Source organism: Heliconius melpomene, chromosome 7 (genome assembly GCF_056956725.1).
Source record: "Heliconius melpomene rosina isolate 202511_hmr_F chromosome 7, ASM5695672v1, whole genome shotgun sequence".
NCBI lineage: Eukaryota > Metazoa > Arthropoda > Insecta > Lepidoptera > Nymphalidae > Heliconius > Heliconius melpomene.
This window is the reverse complement of record NC_140395.1, coordinates 7869755-7891947: the sequence shown is the minus strand read 5'-3', so window position 1 is coordinate 7891947 and position 22193 is coordinate 7869755. Positions and strand designations below refer to the sequence as shown.

Here is a 22193-nt window from a genome sequence, read left to right as displayed (position 1 = left end):
TTTATTTTTTCATCCAAAACATTATCGAGCAGCTTTATTAAAAGCTTAATGGATATCTGAGTGAAGTATAGTGAAAGAACGTATTATTTCTCACAACGATGTTAGAGCAACCGTTTAAAGTTTTAAATCAACTTCGGCAAAGTCTCTTTCTACCAGATATTGTGATCCTATTATACGACAATAATTAATTTTCAATTACTTATCGTCATACCGTTTAAAGTGTGGAATAAACTGGATTTTGTTTAATATTGACTCTGTGAGACTAAGTGCTAAGTGTCGGTAGTTACAAGTGTTATGCTAAGCAGAAGTCGATTACATGGACCTGTGTAACGAGCTACAACGACTTTGTATAATTTAATGTGCCATTCAAATACTTATCTTTACTAATCTAATCTATTTTGAAAGTCAAATTAGATGTTGAATTAAATTAATTAATCCTGGATATTTTGTGCAACATTTGTGGCGAATAGTTCCAGAGACTAAATATTTTATGTATCTCTCTTAAATGTTTAAATCTGTAATATTAAGCCGCTCAAAAGGCAATATGGGTGAATCCATAGAAGTAGAGGACAGTTTAGAGTTGGAGTATGATATGTGGGATGGCCAGTTCGATTTCGTTGGTCCTCAGGATCCGTCAGTTAGAGGGAGAATCGTCTCTGACAACAGCGTGACCGAGGATTTGTTTACTGGCGGTCCATTGACACCTCATTTGACTAATGGCTTAAATGGTGGAAAGAAAACTGCTGCACATCAATGGTGTGACAATTTGTCGGATCAAGTAAGTAGCTAAAATCTTACAGTATGAGTGCAGACATACAGTTTTTTCATTATTATTGATAACAATGGGCGTAGCAATAGGGAGCCCTGGGGGGTTTCTGCCAACCCCGAAAATTTTAAAAAAATACCTCGAAAAATTTAAATAATAACGCTTACACGAACATATCTGTTCAATGCTAAAACCCAGATCCTCCTAACCCAGAAAATATCTCTACATACGCCCATTTTGATAACAAATATTTATTCTTATTTGACCCAACAGTGATGAGTGATGATTTGCGCATAACATCAATTCAATACGTCAATTATGACATATTCCAATGTTTCTAGACACACATTTCTTGTGTTTCCTTAATTATAACAACATTGGAATCAAACAATATAGCAAAAACATTAATAAAATAAACGAATTATTTCATAGCGTCGTCAAAATGAATCATAACTGTGCACCGAACTCTATCGAAAACAAAAGTGCGTTTTTTTCGGGTGATCGGAGCGCGACGTCTCCAACCTGCTGGTACCATCGCGGCCACTTACAGATGTCACGCGATCTTCCTATGAACGCTATATTCGAATTAATTTAATGTACATACTAAAGTATTATATAAGTATAACTATAACGTAAGATCTAGTATCGCTTGGCGTGGCAGGTACCTATTGACGCATTTATAAATAGACAACATAATTGCACGCGATCAGATACTCTTCAAAATTTACATTTGTAGCAGAAAATAATCCAGTAATCTATAAAAAGTTATAGCAATAAGCCGAATAGATAAAAACCATGAGGTACATACAGTAATAAATGGATTTATCTTATAGTATCTGAAATCACTATCAATATCAGGCACTAGCAGATTAAGATAAACACCAGTATTCTACACCTTAAAATAATACACACCTGTCAATTTACAAGTCAGCCTAACGCTGTATCTCGCACACACCAGGGTAAGAAAAGAAACCTAGTGTAAAAACATTCCGTTCTCCATTTTCCGCCGAATTTTTCGAAGCATTTCGTGCTAAATGGTGAAATTCAACGACGAGCTCTTGAAAGAAATGAAAATATTCATAAATAATAATTCTTTCCATCGAGTGGAATCGAACCCACAATCGTCGCGTTACAATCACACCCTTGGGTCATATTATAAACAAACATAATCTCTCAAAAATAATCAAGACAGCAATTAAGCTTATGAAGCTAAGTTTAACAGCGTACATGTGTAACGACCGAAGTACTCGTACAATCAACTTGTCAATTGTCAAATAAAACAATTGGCTATAAGCGGAAACGTCTCAGCTTGCTTCTCATAACTAAATACATTGACAAGACGCGTTACGTATTAAACGCTAAGATAATAGAAAGCTAAGAATTTGTTAATTATAAACCTGTTCTTTTTCTCTCACTCTCTTCTTCTTTGCCTTAGTTATTATAACTCATACATTATTATACTATATTTTCTATTAGAGAATTAATTATTTTTTCGTATATTTTATTTATTTTTTAATTTAAAACTTTAAGTATTCATAATTCTAGATAATATATAAAAGATATCACAAAAAATCACGTATAGATATCTACTGTATGTTCAATGTAACGTAATCATTCAACTGTATCATCTTTCTACTTATAATTAAATGTAATTTAATAAATACTTATATGCGTAAAAAACTTAGTTGATTACAAACTATGCCAAGGTCTTCGCAATCTTCCTAGAAGTCATACATTGTTTAGTAAAATCAGGTCAAGAAATTTTGCTTTCTATAATAACTTATGTTTCTTTGTCTAAAAAATCCTTATTTGTTTATATTATTAATAGTAAAGCAGATTCCTAAGTAGGAAAAAGATAGGAAATGTATAGACTATTTGCCTATCTGTTTACCTTGAGTGATGGTAATGAGAGAGTGAGTGACAATATTACACTCGACTTCTGCATATTTATTCTAGTCATCCAATGAAGGTAACATCAACAATTTATCCTAGTAAAACTAATAAAGTATATAATTGTTTTGCTAACTATGTTTAATTATAAGTTCAACGGTTTGAACAGGGTTGAACCAACGGGTTCAACGGGTTTAATTCGGTCTCTCTACTATCGAATCAAACAAAAAACCTATTGTTATCACCATAAGATTATCATTATTACCAATATATTAAACTCAATAATATTTTTATGGAGATACGATACCCTAAGAATAATTACTAACATTTCTAGTTGTAGATAAATATTCATTTAAACAGTATAAACAAATTGCTTTTCATCTAATAATATTTATTTAAGAAACATGTAAGCTATCGTTGTTAACGTCGTAACAATATCAAGCAATATGTAAAATGCTAAACTTGTTAGTGTACTGATCCTATAATTATTTATGTAATATGACATAAAATGCTTATTTCATATTGATAACAAAACATAAGTAATGTTTTATAGTGTTATGCTTAATTATGCATTTCTGTTAATTGAAATAATTATATATTTCACAATTTTATATATACATAGAGTAAATAGGTATATAGATACATACCTGTCTAAATATCTAAAAATATATAATTTCCTTAGAAAATACACTAATTGAATTCTGCCACTTAACACGCAATACCTCCAGAATTCAGCAAAAAGTGGGGAACGGAGTGTCCTAACACTAGGTTCCCTCTGCCTACCCGGCTGTGTGCGGGATAGCTGATAATAAATAAAAAAAAATAGATCAAAGAATTGACTTAAACAAATTGACTCTACAAAATCAATTGTTTTTACTTGTAATGTAATTTGCATTAACCAAGAGTTTGTCAAGAATGTATACTTAAGTACTCTAGGAATGCTGGGTACATCGTAATAGTATGCAAATGTGTGGCAGTAAAAGTGTGCAGTTAATTATTTCACTCTGTAATTCGACACGGACAACGGTCGCTCGGGCTCCACCGTTAGTACCGCGTCCGCGATGGCAGCATATCGATTCGTTGCTCCGGTCGTTGAGTTCGTTTGACTTATATGTGTTGTCTGGCTAGGTCAGAATACCAATGCATCTTAGGTTCTTTATTGTTATAGCTAAAGTATTGGTAGCACAAGTTCCTATTCTAATTTAATTAATTATTCTTAAGCCTGATTAATGTCAAGGCAAAGCGCGGTGTTGAATTGCGCCACTCATTACGCAATGCTTCCAGAACCCGGTGGAAAGTGGAGAACGGAGTGCCTTAACACTAAGTTCCCTCTGCTTACCCTGCTGTTCGCGGGATACAGCGTGAAGCTGATTAAGCTAAATTCATTTGTACTATTTACATACATATATCACATACTGATACTGTAATATTACATGAATGTTTTACATAACGGAGGCTTGACTTAGCTAATATTTACTGCATTTCTAAAACTGTGACGAAATTACTATTTCACTAGTAATGTTACACCCGTCCCTATGAAATTGATATTTATCATGATAGAGAATATTCTCTATCATATAACATGACTATAGATAGAATATTAAATCACTTGAAGAATGTTACTAGTTAGAGACATTTAGTAATTTGAAGGACGCTTTCTTTTTCTCCACATCGGGAAACATTCACTAACGACGGTAATTGAACTGGTAATAAGTATAGATGTGTGTATGTAAAGTTGGCAACACTGGAAAGTTGCATGACGACTTCAGGAAAATGCCCCGCGGTGGGAAGTCACGAGCCGCTATTCAGTTCAAACCTATTGGTATGAAGATCAAAATAATAATAATTCAAGCTATTCTGTATTAACATTACAATATAGCCATTCAGCTTTTCGTGTTCACATTAAAAGGAGTTTTCTTTATTATTTAGAATATTTAATCTATATCCTTTTGTCAAAAATTTATAGAAATATTCCATTTACAAAACACTTTTTTTACAGACTATGTTTATTGACAAAATTTCATTTTAATTTATTTTTTACAATAAAATTGTTTTCCATTATTTTTTATGTAATCATCATGCATTCATGTTCCGTTGTTTGTGTTGTCATGAATTCCTCGCATGTATTATTAGATACCTACAAAAATGATCTCAGTCATTAAGCAAAGAGATAATTCTGTTCACATCACAGCCATTTAATAGAGGTTATCGGTTATTTTTCAACACAATTCCAATTAAGTGTTATTTTTAAAACTGTATTGTGCATATTTAATAAACTTATTAACTAATTATTTTTATAGATGAAAATATATTTACATGTTCTAGGTATATTTGTAGGTATCTTTAACTATATTAATTATTTTAGTCTCGTTTGCCGATATATTAACAAAAGTATAAATATTCAATAAGATATTTTATTATTAATAATGTTATAAAAAAATAATTTATACATATTATAAGATATAAAATAAATCATTTAATATTAAAACAATTTCTCGTCTTAGAATCGATCAAATCCTAATCAATTTCACTTTCTCTGCTTTCATGCTATGGCAATTTCATTTTCTATCGATAGACCTTATAATTACGTAATAGATATGTTTATTAAAAAGCCGAAATATTTTTTATTTAACTGATAAGTTTTGTAATTTTTTTACTTAAAGGCAAATATTTATATTTTTCTTCAATTATCTTAGGATAATTTTTGAAGTAAATTGTATTTAATACAGTTGTCCTCTGTTTTATGTTTAACTAACGAAATCGGTATGACTTATATACCATTTTAATGGAGTATACGTAGGTACGTACGTATTTCAATTTTTTTTTCTGAGAAAGATACCTATCTTATCCAGGTAGATGTTAATCTCACATGATCCATTTATTGACCAAATACCCTGAAGACCTGAAAAAAGAACAATCTGTATTGCTTCTCTGAATTCCTTAACAATATTGTAATGAGGTGCGCTTGCGACGTTCATCGCTGAGATCGGTTCAATGCTTATCTAGTTTCAAACACGCAATTATGTTACATTATTCCATTCTTACAATTGTAATTGGATCAGAAAACCTATTTCCATAGTAATTTTATTATAAACCAGAAATACTTGATTATTTACTTGCGTTAACAGTTCCAAATTATTCATAAAATATTCTTCTGCATATATTAATTATTTATTCATTAGTTAACTTACGAGACAACCACTCAGTGTGCAGAACATAGCTAGCTAGAAGGAGCCTATTGTTAAGACTCTTTGCTCCTCACTTTTCGCCGTATTCTGAAGCCATTGTGTGTTGAGTGGCGGAACTTAACGCCGCGGTTTTCCTCGACAGCAGAGCGAAGGAATGAAAGTATTTGATTTTTAATTTTCTAGAAAGGCTATCGAATCCAGGACCTTTTGTGTTTGCAGTCACCTCGAGCCCTACACCACTAGCAGTTTTACAAATATCATCTTACATATTTAATTGGACAATAACATAATCCAAATGCTGAAAATATTCATGAAATCGTTTGTCTACACAGAAATACATTATTACGCTTTCCTTAGAAAATGATTCACAGTTTGGCGTACGACCAAATTTTTTTATAACTTTATGGCGCCTTGCTCAGGTAAAACGAGATCTCTCGTATAATTGATAATAAATATTTTCTTCTTAATTTCATGTAATGTGTTTTTAATTATTTTGAACCAATTTCACTGCTAATACATGTTAATGCTGAAGTGCCTTCTTTTTATTATATTGATAATTGAACCTTAATTAATTAATTCTAAATCGTCTTTAATCTTGAAGACACTAAGATCTTTTTAAAGTGATTTTTTGAGATTCTCCCTGTATCCCGCACGTAACAGTCCCGCACAATCCCGCAGTTAGGCCGCTTCGAACTTTCCGCCGAATTCTGGAGGTACTGCGTGTTGAGTGGCGGATCTCAACGCCGCGCCACCAAAATGAAAATGATAATCAAATTATATATAAGCTACATGGTATACCGCTATGATAATAAGATTTTGTTAGTCATAAACCTAAATATGCCTAAGTACTCATAAATTACATACAATTGATCCCACTTTAAATGTTTTAATTGCATTTATCATGTCTTTTGACCGTATACGTTGAACTCGAGTGTACTGGTACAAACAGCTGTCTTATTCATTTTATAATGTATAGTGAATAGCTCTATTTATCTCTTAGCCTAAACGATCCTTCCTGTTTGTTTGTCACTGCGCATACGCACAAGTACTGGACTCCTTTGACGTCATTGTTAGTCACGTTCGCCTTATTCATACTATGAGATTTATAATACTGAAATATTTTAGTTAGTAGTTTATTATATTAGTTATTTAATAAAACATGGGTTTATTATTTACAAATAATTGTATTTACGTGTGAGGAATTTCGTATGAGTTTTCATGACATCATACATGTATTTTGTTATAAGCTGTTAATTATGCTGTAGAGGCCACGTGGTGAAGGCCACAAATGCGTTTATCAACGCGACGGCTGTGGGTTCAATTTCTACTAAATGGAATAAGATATTTGACATACTAGTAACGAGGCAAAGCTTAGTGTTAAAGTCCGCCACTCAACATACAATACCTCGTCGCCCTAAAGTGACGACCGAAAGTGGGTTCCCAGGTTCCTAAGTTCCCACTGCCTAAATAATAGCCATGGAATATACAAATCGTAATATTGTAGCAGGTAAGATGAAGTGGGTAAAAATTTAATACATTTAAGGAATAGTTTTTTAATATTAATATGTATGATGAGTGAGTATGAGTATTTAGTATTTTTCTTTACCTAATAATACCAATATTCACAGAAACTATTACTACAACATTTATCAAGCCGTTATAATATTTATCAAACGTTTCCGCCAATTCCAATTATAGAGTCGATTTCGTATGTAGATTTTTTACATTTGTAAATGAGGGCGTAATGCCCCTTGATAATTTTGAGCTTTTTAAATAATTAAAAGTTTACGAAATAGAATAAATTAAATTATTACTTAACTACATTTCTATATTTACTTCTAAATGAATTATCTAAGTATTCAAACTAACACTAGAATTATTATTTTATATTTTCTTTTCTATTTAATATCAGTAAGTAATCCACCGCATTTATGACTTTGAATATTGTAATTTGTTACCACTAATATACCAAAACGGAACCAATCGAAAAAATTAACTCCTCTATAGTCATTGAAGCTCAATAAAATCAAATAAGCCGAAAGTAAATAGCGACAAATTATTCAAAAACCAATTCTTTACGGATTTACTTGATTACGTAACATTCAAGGACAAAATAATAGATGTAAAGCTAATACTCAAATATTTTTTTAAGTATACATATTTTGCTTATATCAGGATAGTCAGAGTGTGAAATGTAGTGTTAGGACACTGCGTTCCCCATGCACCGCCCCAATTTACGATATATTGTTTAGTGGCGAAACTCAATTAAAAATATTATTTAAAAATATAATATAAGTAATACTACAAGATTTTAAAATGTATTAAGTAACTAAATATAATTATTTTGTAGGTCCAACTATTACAGCAACAAGTAACGTCTCTCGCCGACACTCAAAGCACGGCGGACGAGAGGTACGCCCGCGCGAAGGCTGACAACGCAGTGCTCCAAGCTCGCGTACATATGCTCGACGAGCAAATAAGAGAGGTAAACTAATATTAATAATAATAATAAAATATGTTGTATTAAATATTAAAATAGAAAAAACTAAAATCTAAATTTTCTAAGCCTACACTATTGCGACTTTATATTTTTCTATTTTTTTTACTTAAGCGAGGAAAATGAAAATATAAATAATTTCATTATGTCGAATGGGAACCAAACCCACAGCCTGTCGCGTTTATAGTCGGACTGACCTCTCTTTAGTTGAGTTACTGAAGTAACAAGAGATGGACATTGGACATGCATGCAGTTCTTCTCTTGCAATCCTGAAAAAAAACAGTATGATGATAAAAAGGCATTAATTTCTTAAATTTGCAGCTGTCCCTCTTCATCTAGTAGTTTTCACTCAATATCAATATTAACTTTCACCAACACTTTTATCGACAGGACGTAAAGATGATAGATGAGTCTATGAAAGTTAACCAGTTACAGAGAAGCTGATCCAAAACCTAAATTATAATAGAACATGTATAATCTCTACAAACAGATCGAGTGCCGATGCGAGGAGCGCATCGCAGAGGAGCAACGACGATGTAGGGAAGCGATAGCGCGGGTGGAGCGCGACAGGGACGCTCAGCTCGCCGCGGTCACCGAGCGCCTGGCCGCTGCAGAGACGGAGGCCTCGCATCTTAAACAGGAGGTAACTAAGAAAATACATTTTAGTGGTTATACTCCTAAATGGTTTTATTGAGATATGTGACAAGTGAACGGTAAGGGAGGTAGGGGGAGACCTTGGTTGACCTTAGAAAACACAGTATCATAGGTAGTGGAGGAGGGTCACGTAAAAACATGTATGAAGAGGTTGCAGACAGTTGACGAGGTAAAAGAGGTATGTAGAGACTAGGGATACATCGTGGAGCTAAATAAGTTATTTAAACTTTACAATATGAATACAAATTCATAGTGTCGTAAATATGTATTTGACTGACATATTGCATTAATGCCGATAGATTTGAATCGTTGTTGATTGTATAATTCAAATTTAATTCGTTTCGCATACATATTTATATGACAAGTCAAGTCGTTCTTTTTAATTATTAATTTGTGAAATCAGACATAAATGTCCCTAACATTGTTATTTTGTTTGTATATTTAAATATCTGCATTATACATTGTGAGATATTACATATTTTTCGATAGTAACTTTCTATTTTAATCGTATTGCTTTGACACAAAAGGAATTTTACGCAGTATTATTATTGTAGGCCGTCGTGGCGCAGGTGTAATGTGCAAATCTTTTCTACTCTAGGTGGGTCGGTTACGTGGTGTCGCAGAAACACTACGTACGAACTCCGAGACGTGCACGCGCAACGCCCGCGAGGCGCAGGAGGCGGCGGGCGAGCTGGCCGCGCAGCTGAGCGCCGCGCGCGACGCAGAGCGCCGGGAGCGCGATGCGGCGGCGGTGGCGCGCGCGCAACTCGACGCCGCGCAGCGCGAGCTGTCCGCACTCAGCGTGGTCGCGCCCGCGCCGCCCGACCCGCGCCTCGACGAGATGCGGCAGGAGTTGCACTTGCTGCGGAACCAGAACAAATGTAAGTATACGTACAGTACACCTACAGTAAGGTCGGCGAGTCGTGGTCGCCGTTAAATAAGCTGTAAATTAGATTTTAGAGTGTTTAAAGTTTTTATTATTTTCTTCCCAAAGTGAACAAGGTGCAAAAGTTCATAAAACCTTACTTCAATAACAACCCGTCGACTGTGTCGTATTCTATTTTTGGGGCCATTCATTTAGCTATGATTTTCATGATTTTTTTATCTAAGGATGGTAAGACTGGACCTTGAAGAAGTGTGACATTGTGTATAAATATCTATTTTGAAGTGTGTTGTCTATGCCATCTTACTATTAAAACACGAAATTTATTAGAACAAACACAATGTCCGCACTGCTGTTTTAATATAATTTCTAGGTGTAAAATAGCAAAATTGCAAAAGACGTTAACCTGACACCCTGTTATAAGTGTTACCTAGAGGTGTTCTATTTCACTCTCATAAATGTTTCAATAATTCTGAATGCTGAAATCCGTTTGACGTAAATAATTTGTATATAGAACCTAACCAAAGTGTATAAAATTTTTAACTTCAGTCGCGTGTCGCTTCTCCGTATGAAAAGTTAATCAACATTACGTGCGGTCTGCACATAAATTAATAAAATAGCAATTTATCTTTGCGTTTAAGATATAGATAATTATGAGGTACGAACCATTATTAATCAAATTAATATGTAATTTTGCTCATCACTATCTAATATAATGTGTAATTTTGAACATTTGTTTACAAAGTTGTTAACACTAAAATAATTGATGTTGTACCAATTAATAATACTTCTTTATTCTTGTATCTTGAGGCTTTCGTTGGGCAGTCTCTGATTTTACGGTTGTGGGTTCGATTTCCACTCGAGAGAATGAAGTATTTTCATTTCCTCCCTCTGATACGAAGACGAAACTTGGCGCTAAGTTCCATCAACACACAGTGACTCGCAAAAGAGTTTCTTAATACTAGGATCCTTCTGCCTACCCTACCCTGCTAAATACGGAATACAGCGTGAAATCGCCAAAAACCTCGACTACTGTACTTATTATGTTTATTAATTAGTTTATATATTAAACAATTTCTTTATTGTTCAGCTCTAACAGAAGCTCAGGAAGAACTTCAAGCTCAGATCTTAACCCGAGGCGTGGAAGAGGGTCGCAGCTTGCTCGACGGAGTCAGCGGCCCCCTCGTCGCTACCAACTCTTTGGCGCATGAATTATCACAAATGAGTGATCATGAGGTAATTATTGTTATATTTTTTTGTTTTTTTTTTAGCTTGCCGCTATATATAGTACCCTTCTATGTCAAAGGGAACCTAATGTAAAACGAGAGATGCCCTATTTTATTTTAATTTTGTAAAATTAAAATATATGTGGGATTCCTAAATATTGGTTGATATCAAACTATAAAATTACTAACATTTTTTAAATTTTTATTTTGGTATCATTTAATTTTCATTAAACTAATACATTTTAACCGTCATCTTTACATAGCTTATGCTATATCGATTGGGTTTTATTTTTTTTACGGCGCTTCGCTTCTTTATAGCCTGTTATAATGGAGCGTATCAGTGATTTTTTTATATTCTTTACAGACAAAAAAATAAGTCTCTATTATATAAAAATAAATTAAATAAAGCATTGGTGTTAAAAAGTGTTTATATATAAAATAATCGTTTTTAATTTTTCACATTATCATATTGATCTTAAAAATTAAATTTAATATCTTATCTTTATATTAGTCACTGATTTTTCAGCATTAAAATGGACAATATCAAACATTTTTACATAACATAAAGATTATTATCGATAAAATTAATACACAACAGACAAAAAATATCAATAATAGCAATGCCTTATCATCACAGATTACAAACTCCTTATAACGTCATTCGATTTATCAACTAACTCCCTTAAACGTCGAAATCTTTCTATTTCGGTTATTCTGGCTTGTTTTTCATGGAATGATACACTCTTTGTAGTATTATCGTTATTTTATTATCTAGCACCTACTTACTTCGGTTGCCAGTAGAAAAGTCAATACATTATTAATATTATATGTTTGTTACGTAATAATTTTCAAAAATACAAATAATGTTGTAATAGAAAATTAATATTCATTTATATTTCTCTTCATTGACGTTATATGAAGTTTACACTGTTTATATATCAAATTGATAAAAAAATAGTACAAAAAAATCACGATAAGCTCCTAAATAATATAATTTGCGAGATATAACTATTGATATAATATATATGCGTTTTTGCAGCTCGTTGGTAGCACACACACAGATCACAGCATAGAGTTGGAAAAGGTACGCCATTTACACTGACGTGTGCATGTCCTGTACCTTACCTAACTTGACTTGCATGTTCTACTTAATTATGTATATTCATATTTTCAATATCTATAGTACGGTCGACGAATTGTGGTCGCCCTGAAGTTAACTGTAGATGGCTATGTTGAGTTGATTTTAGGATTTTTCTATTTTTGATTATTTTCAGCCTACTCGGCCACGACTCCTCGATCATACTGTATTCATATATTATACTGTAATAACAAATTGTTACAATAAAATTTTTCTCTCATAAGGAGCCATCCATAAATTACGTCACACGTACGTACGGTTAAATATAATAATATAAATTATACGCACAATTTTAGACCTGCTGTCGTAATTTAATCATTTCTAGGTGTAAAATTCCAAATCATGTAAAGTTACAGTGCCCGTTACTATTGTACGGGGGTCAAAATATAAAGTTCGTGTGATGTAATCATTGATTTTCTCCTAATCTTAGTAGTTAGTTATTATTTGACTATATGTTATAGTTTGATTATTATTAACAGTGAAACAATTAGTGGGTATAATATATGAATTAATTGCATTAATTTCATTTCCTCTACCTTTTACATGACCTATAATGAAATTATGAAACACCTCATTTTTCCGTTGCACGATTCCTTTTTATATATAAAAAATATATATGATAAATAATACATATTTTTATTTCAGTTGCAGAAAGCTTTAAAGGAACAACAAGATGTAAACGTCCAATTAAGAAACTACATAGATGGAATATTACTTGCAATTGTAGAAAATTATCCACAACTACTTGAAGTCAAATATCAAAAGCCGGATATGAAGTCATAACGTATGTTACATTATTCTGTTAATGGCAGAGCACTTCCATATATTCAGAAAATCTATTGTATGAATATTAAAAATAAATAATTTTTATTCAAGAAGTTATATGTGGCCAATTTGTTGATTTACAACACATATTTACTAAATATATTGACAGCATATGACTATCATTGAACTTGAATGTGCTCTGCCAAACATATAGCTTTACATTTCTACTTAAGATTATCACTAACTTCAATTAAAAATAGTATTAATTGTAGTAAACACTAGTAAAAAATTTAGTGTTGCCATTTTATTAAAAAAATCATATATAGCCTTCCAATTATATAAATAGCTAAATACCTTTACGGATTTGTTTTTTTAAATTTGTAATTTAATAATAAGAATTAAGAATTCCCTTAAAATATTATAAATTACAATTTATTATATTTTTTTATTTTGGTAAATTTTATTTGAAATTTGATATTAATAGGACTGTGATAAAAATTTTAAAACATTCATAGAAAATTATATCAATGTAATCTATATATATATCAATGTAATATTTATGTTATGTCAATTATAATATTTATAATAATAAGTAATGATAATTTCATTTATCTCAATTATGTTTAACATTCAGCAATATAATTTATACAAAAATATATTTCAAATAATTCTTCTATATTATATAAAATAGAATATTTGAATGTAAATATGGTTAGGTATAATTAGTATGAGTAAAACTGTTCCTTAATATTTTTTTAGACCAGTTGATATTACAAAATATGTAGGTAGATTTTATTTCTTTTAACTAACTTTTAAATAAAATAAATCAATCTTACATAATGACATCAGACGAGCGCTTTTTTTATAACATACCATTTATAAAAAACGTGCTAAAAATAACGCAAAATGTCCATTACACCTAATATTCTTAACTAAAGCTAAAGATTAATCTTCATTGAAAATCTTTCAACATGTTTCAAACTACTATTAAATCAGTGGAAAAAGCTGTTGTTTCTTGTATTCCAATAATGTTAAATAAAACTTTATGTGAAATCTACCAAACAGTAATAATATATTTCTCAATATATACCTGTTTTTCATTATTTTATTATAAATATAGTTAATATATTTTAACTATATTTATTATGTACCTACATATTATATAGAACACTTCTTTATCAAACTTAAGTGTTTATAATTAGTTACTTATCTCTATACTAATAGACCACTTAAGTAAAACGGCGTTTGAGTTTAAAATGAATAATTTAAATTAATATGTTGACAAATTATGTAGATAACTAAAAAAAACATTTACTACAATAATATCTTTTGTATATATAGTTTAACCCTTAAACGGGCAGGATACCAAATCAATTTATTTCGTTATTAATATAGTTAAGCAATGTATAACTGTAACTGGATGAAAACTATTTCTGTTGGTAAATTATTTTTCTTTGCTTGTTTAGGGTTTAATTTGGTATGGTGCGAAAACATTGACCTGTGCCCGATTAAGGGTTAAAGAAAATATCTTATTTAAATATATTTGGATTTAGAATAACAAGGCAAGGCCGTCCATATTGTTACTACCTAATTTTTGAAAGACTGGGTAATTCTGAGTAAGTCACATACTTACGTTTTATATAATATAATTAAATGTTAGCCACTATTCAATTGTAAATTAAATATTTTTACAATATAATATTATAAGTAGTGTAGATGTTTTGTGTAAATTTTGATAAAACTATTAATATGGAAAATAAGATATGTCATTATCGAATTAAATTAAATGAAACAATGCTAATATATATGTTCAGTCTTTTATTTCACACGTACAACCATAATATATTAGTGTAATAAATACACTCCAATTTAGGTTATTTTTGAACTTGCTTTTTAACATAATTACTCTTGGCGTTCATTTTTCTCCATTTCCCTTCTAGTGTGATCGAGGTTGCTGATTACTTGTTGAACATCTAATCTCAGCATCATAAACTTGGGATCCATGTAATCCTGACAATGGAAACAAATATAAAGAAGATAGCAACTTTTTTTATTTCACGCTGCCCCTTCCACATATAGCAGCGTAGGCAGAAGGGGAACTAAGTGTTACAACACTCCGTTCCCCACGAACCGCCATTTCTTTGAGGCATTACCTATTAAGTGAACAGAACGAGGAAATAATTAATTCTTTCTCCCAATTATGAATCGATCCCACAACTAAATCGACGTTACCAAAATAAGTTTTTTTTTTCTTATTTCATGTAACTCACCTTAAAACCAGCGCTCTCCTGCACTTGACCCACATCCTGTAAATCCTTTCTGTCTACCATTGCTCCCATCAAATGACTTATTTCCGTTTCCACATTATCTATGGTATTTTCCTCTACAACAATATTCATAGGTTTCATAAATCCACGACTATAACTCCCATAGTCTCTGGAAACCGGATGTTGCACTTGAGCTGGCGTATAATTATAGAACGAACTTGTGTATTGTGTATTTTGGCACAATGAGCACTGTCTCCCTTCCAGTTCCTTCCTTTCATTGTGCAAACTTAATCTCTCTCTTGACAAGGCGACTTTTTCTTTGGCTATTTGTTTTTCTCTATTATTCAATGAAACCACGTGCTCTTGTATTCTTCTTATGCGATCCTCGTATTTCTTTTGCAGGAATTCGGCTTCGGAATACTTTTTGTCGGCTTGTGATTGTTTTTCCATTGCCGTTTTGGCTAAGAGATCTAGATCTCTACTTCTGAAAACAGGTGATTTTGTTTTATTTTAAATAGGTCATGTTGATGTTGAAATAAAAATATTAGATATAATATTGCGTTTAAATCTACAGCCACTTTATGAACAAATAAAAGATAATGAGACGAGATTTTGCACTGGGAGAAATCAATTATTTTTATTTCTGGTAAGAAGAAAAATTCCGACATTAAGTTGAGTTTTGTGTGAAACAGAGTAACACTACATTCCCTCTGCCTTCATTAAAATGGCGGGAAAATAATAAAAGATAATATAGATAATAAATATTTAACATAATGGTAACTTACTTGGACATAGCTCTTTGCTGGTCAATATGCAACTCTTGTTTCTCCGCATTCAACTTCAACCTCTCTTCAGCCATTTGATCTAAATGTGCTTGTAATTCAGCCTTAGTTTTCTATAAAATTCAAATTGAAATAAAACTACTTAACCACCTAGATAAACATGAAATAACGAAACATGTTTATATATTTTTTGTGTAAATACAATAATATATTCACAAAAATTGAATGACAATTTTCTATATAACAACCTATAATAACGAAAAAATGAACAAACCTCAAGCTCCAATTTCAGACTTTGTATAGAAGCTTTTTCTTTCGCGACTGATGCACTATCTTTGAGCGCTTTCGCTCTCTCCTCTTCTATTCTAGCCTTCTTCTCTTGATATTCCTTTTGAATATCATCTTTCAATATCTAATAAATATTATTTGGATTATTCATAATAAAATAACATTTTATTTGACAAATAAGAAAAAATATATATTCAAATATTCAGTGTACTAACAAAAAAATAACTTAACGTCCTATATTCAATTATTTCTTTTAATAAGTTAAAAAAAATAGATAAATATACGCATGGTGTCGATATTTTTTTTAAAACCAAATCAGTTGAATATTGAGAAGTTATCGTATTTAAAAAAACAGCTGAATATAATGATGCTAAAAAGTTCTGCCACTCAACACAAGATGTCGCGCAAATTTGGCGGTTTTTAATCTTCTGACTATATTGCCATATACAGAGTGTTATACATTTGATATGTTTAGTAAGTTACCTTTATTTCTTCATCTTGTTTTTTCAATATATTTTTGGCAAATTCCGTCTGTTTGCTGAAAGTTGCCTTCTCAAATTCAAAATCCATTTTCTTTTGCCTTAGACTTGCTGATTCTTCTTCAATCATCTAATAGTTGTTATTTATTTTTACAAAAAGTAATTTAAAAGCGAAATTTGAAATAAACATTTAGGTACCCAAATAGACAAAAGTTATGGTAATTGAAAGAAATAAAAAAAGGACAAATGTAAGACGAGTGTAAATATAGGATAGTAGAACAAGTGAATGAAATGTTATATTTAAGAAGTATGTTAAGTGGAGATTTCTTTACAAAGAAGCTAATAACAAATAAGCTGTAAGCGCACATACAAGACTTTCAACATAACTTGATAAAAACGTATGATTTAGTGATTAAAGCACTATGACTGTTTCCAAGTTGTCCCTGTTTCCGCCACTTAACACGTGATTCCTCAAGAATTTCTTCGGAAAGTGGTCAACGGTGGTACTTAATAAGGAAACGAAATGTCTTAACACTCACCCTTTCCCTTCCCTTTGCTCACCTTGCTATGTGCAACAACAACAAATTAATTAGGTACTTACCGCCGTCATTTGCTTAAGGCGAACTTCCAACATATGGACCATATCTTTAGTCTCTGATTTCTCTTTTTCGAAGTTCAGTTTATCATTCTTGAGCTGTTCAAGCATATCTACTCGTTTAAACAAAATAATTATTATTATACAATGACAAAAATATAGCAAATAAAAAAACTTCGCACCTCTTTAAAAAAAACACTTGGATTTTCTCCACTATCTGCAAGATAACAAATGTAAATTAAAAATAAATTCTTACCACTTATTTGCGTTTCTCTAAAGTGCACACTTCTTTCGACGTCTTTTTGAGTATTTTGACTCAACAACTCGACTTTGTCATACAAAATGGCGCATTTCTTGTTACCTTCTGTAACATTGTTTAATAATTGTTGAAGATCCGACGAGAAACTAGCTGAATCTTTTATAAGTATTTGTTCTTGTTTAACTGCGTTTCTATAAAATAATAATGGATATATTTGTTATAGAATATAGATACCATTCGTAGGTATATTATTTGTTTTCTTTATTAAGTATTTATCTTAATCTAAGTAATATACGGAGCCCAACAGATCGATCGACAATTTAGCCGGCAGAATGGTCTACGAATTGTTTGACATAGATATCTTTTTATTACCACTAGATATGGTCGACAAATGAATCAAATAATTGATTGAAAAATTGATATCTATTTATAACAAATAGATAGACATAAATAAGACAAAAAAAATATCACCAATAACTCACTTTACATTCTCCATCAGGGCTGCATGATGTTCCTGTAACACTTTAACATTCTCCAAATGTTGTTCTCTCAGCATATCGTTCTCAGCTTTATGTCTCTCCGTTAGAGAATTCAAATTTTCTTCCGTCATTTTTTTGTATTGCAAATGATGGTCGTTCAACCAACTGATCTTTTCCGAGTAAAATTTGATTAGTTTGTCACTATCTTCTTTCATTCTTTCTTCTGTTTGAGTAAAGGAAACTTCTAGAAACGCAAGTTGACGCCTACAACATTTATTGTTATTATTTTTGTTACACGATATTAAATGTTTATTTTTAAAAGCTTTAGCAAAGTACAGTATAGTCAATGCGTCGGCCACCCTGAATTTAGGCTTTCTGAATTTTAGAAAAATCCTTAAATTAAATCAACGCAGCCATCTACAGCTAGCGTCAGGGTAGCCACCACTCGTCGACCGCACTATTACATATTATTGAAATATATCTCAGTGGTTATAGTCCGTGGTAATGGTCTACATCAACACATACTTACCTATAAGATGTTTCCATTAAATCAATTTCTTTATCGTGATTTTCTTGCAAGGATTGAACTAGTTGCAACAACTGTTTCCTCTCTTTTGTAAAAGGAGTTTCTTTCCATTCCACTTCTTGATAATCGCTTTGCAGACCAGAGGTTTCATCTTCTGTATTGGTATCGCCTAATAAAGCCTGTAATAAAAAATAAACCCAGGGCCATGTAATAATAGTAGAATTATATAAATTAAAAGAAAGACAGGCTCTCAAAATACAATAGAATAGGGTATTTTACTTGATATAAAAATCGGTTAAGTGCGAGAAGGACTTGGAATCTTAGCTGACTAAGAATCCGTACTAATTTCAGAATTGTAGTTTAACGGAAGGTACAAGTTAAATTTGTGTGAATTTTATATAAAATGCGGCAAAAACGAGGCATAAATGTACATATCTATTGATTGCATAGACTTAGAAACTTCAAACTTTTGTTTGATCTGTGCTGCAAAGGCACGTAGATCTGAATATTTGATAATAATTTCTGGTTGATACCCAGTGGCGTAGCTAGGGTATTTGCTGCCCGGTGCGGCTCGATGGACTTGATGCCCCTTTCCTGTTGATGAGTTCTAAAAAAAAAAAAGGTAATCATCGACGATGACTTCTAATAAAAAAAAAAACAAACTTATCGTCAACTTTAATCCCTCTTTTCTCTTGATGAGTTCTAAAACAACAAAGTGATCGTCAATGTTGACTTCTAAAAATAAAAAAAAAAAAAAACGTAATCATCGACGTTAAGTTCTAAAAAAACAAAGTGATCGTCGACTTTGATGCCCCTTTCCTTTTGATGCCCGGTGCGGCTTAAAGGACTTGATGCCCTTTAAAATGGTATAAAGTCTAAAAAAACAAAGAAAAAACACATTAATCGTCGACTTTGATGCCCTTTTCCTGTTGATGCCCGGTGCGACCGCACCGCTCGCACCCCCCTAGCTACGCCACTGTTGATACCTCTACGTAATCTCGAGTTAAATGGTCTTGACAGACGGACAACATAATGATCCAATTGTTGGTTTTTCCTTTCGAGGTTTTGGAATTTTAAAAATTATAATTTAATTGCAGTTGTACGATAGTTATCAATTGAGTAAAAATTTATATTATTTATCGTGGTTTAACCTTACATACGAATTGAGATACTTTTAGAAATGGCTATAATATTGACCTTTATCTACCCTCACCTTTATTCTTTGTGTGATACGTTCTTGATGGGCACTTATAATAGCTTGCATTTGGACTCTATTTTCAGTTTGTCGACGCAGCATTGAGTCAAGCTGTTCGTGCTGGGCGAGTACAGCTTCACGTTGAACCCTTTGACTTTCCTTTTGTCGCACTTTAAATTGTAAAGGTATATAAATAATGGAGCTAAAATATATAGGATGCAACATAGACATAATATTTATCTTAATATAATTATGTAGTTATAAAATTCAAACTTAAGAAAAAACTAAAATTGTATGTTAATTTGGAAGATGTAAGAATTGTGGACATGCATTTTCTGAAATCGCTCTAAAAACAATTTCGTGACGGGTACGTATTTGGTTAGGTTAAGTTGTACAAATAGGTTTTTTTTTTCAAATTAAACGCTGTATTCCACATATAGCAGGGTAGACAAAAGGAACGTATTATTAAGAAAATCCGTTGCTCGCATGACGTAAAATTTTCGAGACGCATTGAGTAGCGGAACTCAACGCCGCGCTTTGACATATTACTGAGCTAGGAAATTAAAATATTAAAAAAAATCAGGTTCACCTTCTATCCCGCACACAGCAGGGTAGGCAGAGGGAACCTAGTGTTAAGACACTCCGTTCTTCACTGCCGAATTCTGGAGGCATTGCGTGTTGAGTGGAAGAACTCAACGCCGCGCTTTGCTTCGACACCAGCGAATAAATGGAAATATAAACGTAAGTAAACATTTCATTTCCTCGAGTAGGGATCGAACTCACAACTGCCGTGTTACAGTACCCTTGTGCCGTTGCGCCACAACGGCCTCAATATAATATTAAATAACTGTGTTTTTTTAACTGTTTGTGAGTGAAAATCGAACCCAAAGCAGTCGCGTTTACAATAATAATTAAGCCTTGTTAAACCTTTAGAGTCCCAGACTGAATAGCCATAATTGCCAAAGCGATAATATAAGCGTAATAAATAAAAATCTCACCTTGCATTGCCGCCAATTTTTCGTCTTGCGCTTTCAGCTGTAAAGCTACCATTAGCTGCGATTCTTGTTGCTGTAAATAAAGAGCAGCCCCTTCCATAGTTAGATCGTCTTTACTATCTAATGGTGGCTTATTCATAGTTTCCGAATGTCTTAATAAAACTTGGTCTCCTTTTATTTCTTTTACTGTATCTTTTTGCGGTTCCTGATCTTCAGCATTTGCTTTAGGTTTTTCAAATTCCTTTACATTTGCTTTGGAAGGTTCTGAATGATGTTCCTGTGCAGTTTCTTCGATATTTTTGGGTTTTTTAATTGAGCCACCTCCAAGCCAAGCGGGAACATTTTCGTCTTCCTCGTCTATGTTTTCTTTATCTTGAAATATACCTAGCCAGTCGTCATTAGATATACTTTTTTTTTGCTGATTATGAACTTCTTTAGAATTTTCGATTTTAGAGGAAGATATTTGTTTATTTGATTTGGTAGACGGCAAGTTGGTTTTTGTATCTGCATTATTCAAAAACGAATCTAAATCAAAATTTTGTTTTCTTGCTGTTGTATGTTGATTTGTTACTTTAGTTGATGGTGTTCCTAGAATATCGTCTAGCAAAGACTGGGAACTTTTAGCTTTATCTAAATGTTTTTTTGGTTCTTTCTTTACGTTTCCACTTAATTCATTAAAATTAGTTTTATCAATATTACTCATATTAACTTTTGACTTTGCCGGTGATTTAGTAGTTTCATTTCTATCAGAGGACAATTTACTTTTAGATTCAATTTGCTGATGTACAGAATCCTTTGAAGTCGAATGCTTAAAGTTGATTGAAGAAATAGTCTTTAGAGAATCATCTTTGTTCTTAAAATCAAATGAATGTTCCTTCTTGAGAGTATGAGTTTTATCCCCTGTCAATATTTTTTCGTCTGTAATATTACTTTCTTGTGTTTTTGTTTCGTCTAGATTAAATAAAGCGTTCTTCTTGGCCGCAATCGGAGTTTCAGTTTTCTTTTGTGGCTTTTTCTTTCCAAGTATATCATCATCAAAAAAGCTATCATCACTCCCATCACTTAAAATTCCAGCTAATGGGTCATCAACATTGAAACTCATATTTTCGGGCTAACTAAGTTACTACCTAGATATTAACGATGATTAAAACTATTTGTAATATTTTGTTTAGAAATTTGGCGCCATAGCAACGTGTTCACAGATTATCGAAAGCGTAACTCTCTTAAGGATCAAATAATTTAACAGTACCGTAAATACCGAGCTTGCATTAAGCATTGCTTACGAACTTTCTTAATAGATATATTAATTTAAGCAATAAAG

General features: G+C 32.0%; 2 protein-coding genes across 9 annotated transcripts in view; one reads left to right on the top strand and one right to left on the bottom strand.

The window, feature by feature from the left end:
- Positions 1–14812, top strand: part of nuf (rab11 family-interacting protein nuf) — a 57489-nt gene extending 42677 nt beyond the window's left edge. For 7 of the 8 annotated variants that reach the window (XM_085188097.1, XM_085188095.1, XM_085188093.1 and 4 more), the window contains 6 exons: positions 8195–8329; positions 8832–8984; positions 9594–9876; positions 10969–11114; positions 12144–12188; positions 12888–14812. In XM_085188097.1, coding sequence (XP_085044223.1) covers positions 8195–8329; positions 8832–8984; positions 9594–9876; positions 10969–11114; positions 12144–12188; positions 12888–13025 — 900 coding nt within the window. In that variant the 3' untranslated portion in view covers positions 13026–14812. The remainder of the gene's footprint in view (positions 1–8194; positions 8330–8831; positions 8985–9593; positions 9877–10968; positions 11115–12143; positions 12189–12887) is intronic. The other variant, XM_085188094.1, reaches the window with a different exon arrangement.
- A 4-nt stretch (positions 14813–14816) lies between these two features.
- Positions 14817–22094, bottom strand: LOC146537588 (uncharacterized). The gene is made up of 11 exons (XM_085188101.1): positions 20876–22094; positions 19896–20047; positions 18686–18861; positions 18160–18420; positions 17675–17868; positions 17425–17531; positions 16828–16953; positions 16331–16468; positions 16060–16169; positions 15278–15758; positions 14817–15017 (listed from the first exon to the last, which is right to left on the bottom strand). The coding sequence occupies exons 1-11, from the start codon at positions 21972–21974 to the stop codon at positions 14910–14912; spliced, it is 2952 nt and encodes a 983-aa protein (XP_085044227.1). The 5' UTR covers positions 21975–22094; the 3' UTR covers positions 14817–14909.
- Between the last annotated feature and the right edge of the window lie 99 nt (positions 22095–22193).